At 39.4% G+C, this 10,836-nt stretch overlaps 1 protein-coding gene across 2 annotated transcripts; it reads right to left on the bottom strand.

Annotated features, from left to right (window-relative positions):
- Positions 1-499: 499 nt before the first annotated feature.
- Positions 500-10,822, bottom strand: abraxas2 (abraxas 2, BRISC complex subunit). Of its 2 annotated transcripts, none has more exons than XM_042501897.1 (9): positions 10,725-10,822; positions 8,932-9,022; positions 7,808-7,844; positions 7,259-7,325; positions 6,587-6,777; positions 5,122-5,244; positions 4,257-4,341; positions 4,038-4,155; positions 500-3,760 (listed from the first exon to the last, which is right to left on the bottom strand). In XM_042501897.1, exons 1-9 carry the CDS (start codon positions 10,794-10,796, stop codon positions 3,195-3,197), a joined length of 1,350 nt encoding a protein of 449 aa, XP_042357831.1. In that variant the 5' UTR covers positions 10,797-10,822; the 3' UTR covers positions 500-3,194. The 2 variants fall into 2 exon arrangements, with proteins under 2 accessions (XP_042357831.1, XP_042357832.1); XM_042501898.1 differs by having other exon boundaries at positions 5,122-5,241.
- Positions 10,823-10,836: the final 14 nt, after the last annotated feature.

Raw genomic sequence — 10,836 nt, 5'->3', positions numbered from 1 at the left:
GCCTTTGAAACCTGAGCAAATTGGATTTATCTCTTTCAAAGTTCATTTATCCAGAATTGGGAAGGAATTTGGAAAAAAATGCAAGAAAATTACCTGAAAACTAGCACACAAAAAGTAAAGAAAATGGTATATAAATACATTTTTTAAAAAAACAAGGAGGTGGCTTAATAAAACTGCTAAAACTGTAAATGTAATTAGCCTATAATGAATTATTTTCTAATAATCATTCTCTCTTTTTATTACTAATTTTCAGATTTTCTTGTCAGCTTTTCTGTATTCGATGCAACTAGAGGGGCTTTTCTTGCTTAGTTGCTCATTGACTTTTTAGCCATGTTTTCAAAAGAAATCAAACCAATTAGCTCAGGTTTCAAAGGCTTGAATGTTTGTGGAAGGCGTCCAAATTTAACTCAAGAAACTGATGTCAAACCAGGTTTTAAAGGGTTCAAACCAGTGGTGCTCCATTTACAAAAAAACAAAACAAAAACAAAGGCACATAATATCACATATGCATGTCTCATTTATTATCCTCCACTTTAAGAACCATATTGTCTGTGCTCGTCCAAGCAAGTCCTTGGTCTACTTTCGTTAAGTACACAAATCCAGATAAAAGCTGAGAAGTTTGAAGCTGTGCACTGGACTTTGTGCTTTCAGGGAGGTGTTGATGTTGCAATGGCCCACTCAAGGGAAGAAAGGGAAGGGTCACCCCATACAGTAAGAGTACATGGATGTATATTTGTACTATGTTGGAACTTGAAAGGTAGTATAGGATCCTAACAATGTTAGTCCTTTCACTCTTAATACTAGCGGCCCTCAGCACCAGAACCCTGCTGCTTTCCATCCTGGCCATCAAGTCAGGCTTAAACCTGGGGATGCCAGAGAGAAAGACTTAAAAAAGCAATCATCAAGGGGCTGAGGGCAAGGATTAAGAGCGGGGACCAACATTGAGAACTGCTGCTCTATAACCACCACAACACTCAACTGAGACAGGCTTATACAGTAAGTGCTGTTTAAATGCTACCCCCCCCACCCCCCACCCTTGTCTACTATACATTCATTATATATTTCCTTATTGTATTCCAGTACTCAAAGGAAACCATACTCCTAACAAATTGATTTTTGTCTTTTAACATTGTGTGATTGTGTTACTCTGGGTGATTATTAAGTAACATTTTGAGTGCCAGTTCCCGATAAGTGATGCATTGGCATTACACATCAGGGCAAATGAAATGAGGCGAAAACATGACATACAAACAGGACGTGTAAATAAAGCGGAGCTTGTTCACAAGGCAAAGCTTCTCCCACCACGTCTTCATTTGTGAGTGCAACCTGCTGATGTTAGACGTCCTCCATGCGCAGTGCAAATGTCTGTCCATGCTGAATATAACAGTGTCTAGAATTGACCTGTTCATGCAAGGAGGCTGTCCCACATCCAGCACCCCATTCAATCCACACCTCAGTACTCAGTTGTCTTTAAACGGGCCATGTCAATTATGTTCACCTCTGAAATGCAGGAGGTATCAGATTCCCTCTGACTTTAAATTTATGATTCCAGTTTCAAAAAATAATGAATCAAGCTGCAACCATGAGATGCAGATCTGCTTAGAAGTCGTCAAAGTAAGTAAAACAGGAAAACGGCTTAGGGAAGCAGTTAGGGATGTTTCAGATAGACAAAACACCACATCACAGAAAGGGAGGCAATATACCTACAGGACTTAAATAAAAGCTGGAACTTGATTATTGCAAACACAACTCAGTTAAAATTGTACTCCTGAAGAGAAATCTGTGAATGTGTGCAGATAGAAACTGCCCTGAGTGAAAGGCACTGTATACTGAAGCAAGATCATGGCGTTTTTATCACATTATCCAGGTCCATACACGTAACATTGACCCAACCAGGCCAGAATACATGCAGTCTGCAGTCCGCTATGCCAAGACAAGAAAGGTGATTGCTTGCTCTGTTCCCAAGGTTACAATTCACACACTACAGGGGGTATCAGCCTTCTATTATGACTTTAATAGAGAAAAAGTCAATGAGAAGTGAGCTTGAAGTGGTTATATGATCACGGTCAGTAGTATTGGAGACAACCAGCACTGTGAAGTTGAAGTAGCAGCCAGGTTTTTATATGAAGAACAAACAGATGCATTTTTTTTAGTGGTAGCTCTCTGTGTTGCAGCAGCAGAAGGGAACCTTAAGCATCTGGTTAGTAAAGCTACAGTACATTGTGTTTGCCCTGTGAGCCCCATACATCACACAAAAGCTGAGCCGAGTTTGGCTCAGGGTGGTCGAAGAGGACTACTCAAGTGGCACAACATGACAGCATTGGTATAGCACAATAATAAAGAAATCTTAATTTTTGTTAAGTGCAGCAAAGCGCATACAATTTCAGTGTTAACCAAGAGGAACAAGACATTGACATTCTCGTCAATCAAATTAGATTAACTATTAATCTGACAAAATATATATATTTATATATGTATATATAAAGCACCCATAATAGAAGTGGCAGAGTAAATTTTGTTTGCAATCTATTCTTCATCACTTAAATAGGCAGCTGTATGATTAATTTAAGACTGTGGAACATGGAAAAGAAAATCTAATAAGTCCAAAGTCAAATGAGACAAATGTGCATGTTAAAGAAACTCTAGTTACATATTTCTTTTTGAAATTAAAAAAATAAAAAGTTATCAACCATTTGCCTAGTTTAAAAAAAAAAAAAGAAAGAAAGTTTGAAGGCCGCAAAATATTCTCCTGTTGCTTGTCTTTCATGGTTTGTTTAAAAGAAGGCCAAAAAAATAGTGCAAGAGGTAATGCAAGAGTGGGTGCTCAAGAGTTGGTGATGCAAATGTGAAAAAAGATACAGAAAGCATGTGGGGGGGTTTGTCTTTAAGGGAGCTGAAACATCCACACTGAAGTACCTAGACCGACCCCATCCGGAAAAAAAACAAAACAAAACAGAGGTCTCTTTCCCCAAAGTGAGATACACCTGTTCAGGTGCAAAGCCTAGCAAAGTTTCCCCTTAAAATGGAGATCAGACTAAGACAAGAAACACTTACGGGACACCACCTGTGCATGCCTTTCACTTTCAGGACTGGCACTTCTTTTGTCTATATTAGTCTATCTTTGATTGCTCGAGATGCCCACCTCTCAAGGTGCATCACTTATTTGTGTCCCGTACACACCCTGCGGCATGTTTCTATGTGGTCTGTGAGCCACAAGTGTCCCCATCCGGACTAAGGGCAGCTGGTCGACCTTGTGTTAAAACGCTTGGCAGATGACCGGCCTCACTCACTAAGTTCTCATATTCGCTACTATCCTCATCTTCATCGTCGTCGTCATCCTCATCATCTTCATCGTCTTCCTGCCCTGCAGCTTGTCTGTCCAACGAGTCAGAGCTTGATCCGTCACCGTTGCCAAGGTATGGGGTGCTAGGAGCGGTGACGGGATTAGAGGTGGCGCTGAGGCCCAGGCCCAGCCCGAGACCCAGGCCCATCCCCACCGGGCCGGGGGTGGGGTGTCCTGGAGAGCCTACGGCTTGGGGCCGTGGCAGGAGAGCAGCACTGGTAGGTGGGGAGGAAGAGGAGAGCAGAGAGTCGTCCTGGGACAAGAGGTCAGAATAAGATGGGGTGTTGGGTGAGGTACTGGGCCGCTCTGGAGCAGAGGGAGTGTGGAAAGTTATCCTGGAGAGAGGGGAAGCCTCAGAAGGTTCTGTGTTTTCCTCTGGCATTGGATGGGAGTCTGCATTTTGGGCCTCACGGAGCCCTGTGGAACAGAGAGAAAGATATAGCTTGTACAAAAGGTACAGCATGTGTACATTTTTGCAGATGTTAGCACAAGAAGTGAGGAAATCAAGTTTGGCAAGTTGACTGAACAAATATTTAAAAAAGGCCTGAGGGAAAGGGATCAACTCAGAACAACTTGAGCTTTTCTTGTTTTTGTTGTTTTGCATTGATCTGAACCCCATTTATGTTTCAAACCAGCAAAAATTTGAAATTAAACAACACAAGTCCAGTTTATAGAACCCAAAATGAGCACATACGTCTCTCCTCTTCTGCTGTCTTGCGTTTCCTGAGAGCAATTTGCTGTTTAAGTTTGTTCACATCCTCTTGAATTTTCTCCTTCACACGTTCACTTTGTTCTACCTCCCCACACACAGCCTGAAAACAAGACAAATGGGGTGAAAACACACACAAAAAGGGAACACAAAGCCATTTAATGAGCAATTTCACTACGTCTCAGGCAAAATCCACCAGCTCACCTGCACTTTATCTTGCAGTGCGCTGTAGACTTGGAAAATTGTTCGGATATCCTTCATCACACCATCTTTGTCAAAGAATTCAGCCCTGGAAAGATATTTACCAATAAATAGATCCATTACATCATTCAAGGCATAATAAATCACACCCTACAGTGCAAGCTCACCTAGTTTGTTCATTGAGATCAAACATTTCAAAAGCATTAGAGCGGTAAAGGTGTGTAGTGGGGAAACTGTGGCTGTCTTCTATATCATAAATCAAACTAATTCCACTGGCTGTCACACTAAAACATCAGTTGAATGAGCTCAGGTGAAAATAAAGTGATCTTATCAGGAGCTGGAAAGACAGGCCTGCCTAAATCCCCTGCAGTTGAGCTGACACTGACACACAGTATTCAACATTTTTTATAACGGAAAGTGAAGGTCTAAGTTTAGACACAAAGACACATAAATACAAACAGAAGCATGTGCGGCCTGTCACATATCAGCTTTCCACTGCAGGCAGTCACCCGCACATGTATGTCGATATCACTTACACACTAGGACTACCACACACATACAAATGTTGGATGATCTGAGGATGGATACCGCAGAGGAGTTTAAATCCCCGCCTGCAGCGCACCCCATCAAACAGAAAAGTGTTTGTAGAAGGGAAGCGACTCCCATTGATTAGTTAAGGCCCAACCATGGAGGCAATGCTCATGTTATGCCCTCAAGGTGAAGCTACAGTATGCTGTCAGGTGAAAACAGGTGGCTGCAAGCTCCACGCATATCGGAGTAGACATATGGCTTTCTAAACTCTTCCTGACATCAAAATAGGAGCTAGCAGTGACAAAGGTGCAGTGCAAGGAGAAAGTCCAAACCTTACCCATGCTCTTTGATGACCTGGGTGTAGTTGAGTGAGGTGTTGGGCACTGAGGAGACTTTGTATTCCTGCTGGCTTGTGTTGCCAAGGTTTGGGATCGTGAGGGTGATCCTCTGGTTGTACCTACTGAGAGAAGAGGACCAGTTAGTATCATTAAAATGTGAAATAAAGTACGTTTAACGTTTTCGGAATTTAATACTATGCCCAAATTCAAATTCAAACTTTTGCATTTCTTTATTTAATGAGATGAATTCAGGTGTCTTTAAGTGATAATAATGATGAATCTCTAAACAGTTATCATTTCAAACTTTGTGACTTTGTGAAGTGTTGATAATGTATCATTTACACATTTTTAAAAATCCAGCGACACAAAATTTGTCATGTCGTACTTCGTAGTTGAGGGAGAATATCACACCTGTGCAAGGCTATCAAAAACAAAATCGAAACCAAGAAGGATCAAAACCTTGTCTTGATTAAGCTTTTGTGGCATGGAGAGATTGTGAAGCAGTTACCTTTTTTTCTCATGTAGAATGAATGAAAACTTCATACATGTTAAAAATGGAATTTTATTAAAATCTACATTATGACTTTTGTATTTTATCTCTGCTTACAGTCTATTGTATTTACCGTCTATTGTCTTTTTCTTGTTGCCATTGCTGTTCTGGATGTCTGCATGTAATGCTTAGGTGTGTGTCGTTGCTTCAAGCTGCTTGCATGGCTATTTGTGCTAAAAAGCAGTATGTTGTTTCATGCTGCTTGCATGGCATTGTGCTAAAATGTTGTTTGTTGCTGCTGTGTTATAGTTTTGTACTGATGTTCTGCTGTTTCTTGTTGCTTTGCGTGACCTGTATTCCGTCTTGAGAATTTCTGTTTGTTATTGCTATTGTTGTCTTTATGGTTTCCTGATGTCATTGTTGTGTGAATTATATCATTTTATAGGTTTCAAAACATCTTGCCAAAGAACTACAGTTGAAAATTTTCCAGCTGGCTGACACAGGCACATTTCCAGAAATGCTGATTAATGTGTGTTGTCCTTACAAACAATATGCACGACTTGCAATGCCCCAGTCTGACTTTCTCTCTCTCCTGATACCTCAACTCAGGAGGTTATTGAACTCATTTAAATCATTATTCTGTGAGGTAATATGAGGGCAGGGACTAAGTGAATGTAACTACTGGCAGAGACACTGACTTGTTTAATGATGACAAATAAACTCTATTTAATTGTGCATTGCTTTCACAATAATTTTTACCAAATCCACCTAATAAGGGTATTATCTGCCATGATACCAATCACATTGCAGCATCCCAAAAAGAACTTAGATACAGAGTAAAGAAACAGGTTGGAAACTATATCTCTGTAAAGCCAAAGTCTAGAAAAGAGTAAATATTTATTGATCACACAATACTGTGACAAGAAACCGTGACTGTGTGTGTTTGTCTATGTTGGCCAACATGCAGTTATTACCTGCGGTTAGGTCTAAAGAGCACATACTCCAGTGCGTGCGTGGAGCTGTTGGCGGTGGAGATGAAGCTGAAAAGAAGGAAGACGAGGTCGGGCACACCAAGCAGCTGAGTCAGCTGTTTGTGGATGATCTGTTCCCTGAACGACATCTGCTGCTGCGTGTTCCTCCGGAACCGGTACCAACCAATGACATTCTGCATGGCCGAAGAAACAAATCTTTTAAAATGTGTTTAATCCAGTAAAGTCTCACTAAAACATCCCGATTATGGAAGAGGTAAAAAACAAGGATATGATATGTAACATTAATAAATATGAAACCTGTACAACTACTTATTATACAACAAGGAAATGTGACACCATTCATTTCAATACAGTGGTACATGTTGTTGTATAGCATTATATTTGAGGCCAAAACTGATTAAATCAGGACTTTACACAAGGCTAAACTCAATTTATATTTTGAGATACACCAGCTAATCACACTTTTACTTTGCAATCACTCATTAGTTAAACTTAAATAAAACTATAAAACTTAAATTAAAATTATGAAAAGTAAAATTCATGTCCAAGCTCTAAGGATTCATGTTAGTGTAGCCTTGATTTAAAGATATCACTGACATTCCACAGGTGTGTGTGACATGTATGCCAAAATGACAATAACAACATTTCACTCACTTTCCGCCTATCTTTAAGAATGCTGTTGAGATTTTCTTCTTTGACCTTGCCTGCGTAGTCATAAAAGCTGATGAGAGAAAACAAAAAAAAAAAAACAAATAAGTTCAAACTGACTCATCATGTTACTCCTCCTCCTCTGCCTTGGCCTACTTCCTATGACCAAGCCTGTCAGATGGGGCCATCTACTGTCCAAAGTCAATTTAATTCAGCCTGTGCTAAAACTGATGTAAGGTAAGTAATGTATTCATTTAAACTGTCAATATATTTACAGTGACCTAACCTACAATACTCTGCACAAAGGCCGAAACATCAGTATTACAATACATGCTAAGAGATCTTAATCTCATGCATTGGGCAACAACAGCTCCTGTAAAAGACAACAGTTTTACCTTGTTACACATGCAAAGTTTTATGTAAGACTATCCTAAATAAAATTATCATGGCAAACTGCTGTGTTTTTCCTTTTAAAGCAGCATCTGTTCTACAACTATACATGAATGATAATTAATGATTATAGTAGCTGTTGAGAATAAAAAGCTCTTATCTTACCTAAATAACTGTGCACAAGGATCATGGTTATGGATTTCTGTTGAGAACAAACAGTGACAGATGTTTAAGTTATATAGCATAATACATGCATGTCTTTAAAAGGCACAAGGCAAAGTGCAACCCCACATGTGACATTTAAGGAAAAAAAAGTACTACAACCCACTGTCTTTCACTAATGTTTCTTTATCGTATTCATGACAATACCCGTAATTTATACTGCCGAAAAATTAATGTTTTGGCTCAGTATATATGACAGTATATCTGCACCTGTAGAGCAGTTATGCTTCTGTTAATGATTATGTTACATTGGCTTTTGGTTTCAGTTGTCTGAGTTTATAATACAAATCACATACCAAACACACTTGTATTTCAACCACTTTAAAGGAGGTCATTAGCATAAATCTGCACACTTCTGCGACTGAAGCAGAAGGATAAGTGCCCAGCAAAAAGCTGCTTATTGGCATAATTTCTTTCCTAGTTGCATATTAACATTCAGATGCATCCAAGCATGCTTCTCCTAATAGGACTGAGGGGGCAGAGGAGAAATTCAGGAAGCAGTAAACCAGGCAATTTACATAACTGAAAAAACATATTCTACAGTTATAATCCATTATCCACTATATTTTTAACATATTGCCAAAGTTTGGCAGGTTAAAATGTAATACTGATCCCTGTGGCTCTGCTTTAGTTTTATTGACTGATGATCGCTTAAAGTGAGTCGACCTCCTTCTTTAAATGTCTGATATTGTCATGAGTCTGCTTGACTGATAATAAAAAGACTGCATTGGAGTGACTATATTTGTAAAGCACGTGTTATTAATAACATTTACAATGGCTCATTTCTACTCTTCTAGTCTTCAACATCAGGACCCCGACGATGAAGCAGCTAAACTGATTAGAGCCATCATTAATACTTTTATTATTATTATTTTACACCTGTACCTTTCCTACTGTAATACATCAATATGTCTACTCTGAAAAATAGCGATGCAATTGTGATCCTGTAAACATCCACACTGTCTCTTTAGGCCTCTTTTACAGACTGGCACTGATTGGTTGCTGCATATTGCTTAGAAGCCAAAATGTTTTTGTTTGTTTGTTTGTTTGTTTGTTTCAGGGCTTACCTACTACCTGGAGCAATTCTGCACTGCTGATCTGTGTGTCACTGATGCTGACAGTCTCTTCTTGCCTTACATCTCCTAATAGGAAGCCCTCCTGTGCAAATACATTATGACAAAAACCGTGGTTAGAGCACCAATGTAGACCTGAAAGAAGGAGTCCATTAATCAGTTAGTTGATCAACAGAAAATTGCACATCAGCATATTTTTAATCAATTTATTGTTTTGGGGCACCCAGCAGCTCGGTTCGTGGCACAGGCACCCCATGTATAGAGGCTGTGTCCTCGCTGTGGCCACAGGTCGATTCTGGCCTCGGCCCTTTGCAGCATGTCATCCCCTCTCTTTCTCCCCTTTTCACGCTTAAGCTGTCCTATCACAAAATAAAGGCAAAAAGCCCAAAAAATAATCTTAAAAAAATAATCAATTAATTAATTAATTGTTTAAGTCATATCGGGGTGAGAATGCCCAACACATTCTGGTTACAACTTTTCAAATGTGAGGATTTACTATGCTCTGTTTTGTACTGATATGAATTGAGAATGTCTGGGCTTTGTTGCTGTTGATCAAACAAAACATTCACTGTGAAGACATCACGCTGAGCTCCGAGAACTTGTGACAGACATTTTCACTATTGTAGGGGATTTTATACACTTAACAATGTATCAATTATATTAAAAACAAAGACTGGTTTATCCCTTAAGAAAACATAAATTGTAGCCTAACAGCAATATAATGTGAGATACTATATAGAATAAAGACCAGATTAATAATATTTTCATGTAAATGTTTTGAACATAATTGAGTGCATAAAAAACAATATACTATCGGAAGCACTGACTCAAATTGACTCTTTATTCTGGGAGTATGTTATGTCGTTAACTTCTTTTAGAAAAGTGGCAGCAAATAACAAACAACTGCGCTCCATTAACTCTTTTTGTCTACGTGGGCTTGTGTCAGGAATGCAGGCAAACTAGTAAATAGCAACTATCCACCTGCCCGGGCCGACTTTTAAAGTCCTGACAAGAGGAAAAGGCATGTAAACAGCGCTGACGTTAGCTTCGTATACTCTAACGCTTTAGTTTCTTTATCAAACACTGACCACAAAGTATTTCCCCTCGACTGCGTTTCTACAACGAGCACACAAAAGCCCACAAAAATAATATTTCTACACGTCAGTCACTTTGTTAGACGGTATTGACTTAAATGAAACAGAGATTAGCTAAGTGGCTAACTAGCTAATCTAGCAATGCAGACACGAAAAAACAAAAAAGATTTCATGCAACCTAGTAAGGAAAATCACTGCGCTGTGTTAAATTATTTTATGGCACACGAAACTGTAATCAGATGACAGCTGGAGGTAGCTGTAGACATTAGCGGCACCAGCACACGGAAGTCACTTGACTTGGCAGCTTAGCTAACATGCTAAGTAGCTAACTGTGTATTTCCTGGAACTCCAACTTTCCCAACAGGTATTTCTTATGTTGATATAGCACGTATTCTTATATATGGGTCTTTAAATTTAATTTTATAACTGGATAAATGACACATGTGCAGCTGTAACACGAGTTTATGTTAAAATTAATATTCAGGTCTTTATGTTGCTGTTGCTACACAGTCTGATTGAGCCATACCTGCCGGTAAATAGACGGAACCAATACTAGCTAGCCAGCAACAGGATGATGACACTGGAAAACAACACAAACTAATGGCGCTGATTAACGACAGGACACATCTCCGAGCTACGCACACTATAGCAACAATTGCTTAATATTTTGTCAACATAATTTTAGATACTTACATGATCTGAGTTGCTGTTTGCGCTGTGATAACACACAGAACTAAAAGTATAACCTGAAATGGATGCCGCCATGATGGAAACATCCCTATCAATCCCGATGCCCCCCGCGGTT

The sequence above is a fragment of the Plectropomus leopardus genome, chromosome 15 (genome assembly GCF_008729295.1).
Source record: "Plectropomus leopardus isolate mb chromosome 15, YSFRI_Pleo_2.0, whole genome shotgun sequence".
In the NCBI taxonomy this organism is placed as follows: Eukaryota; Metazoa; Chordata; class Actinopteri; order Perciformes; family Serranidae; genus Plectropomus; species Plectropomus leopardus.
This window is presented reverse-complemented; position numbering and strand designations above follow the sequence as displayed.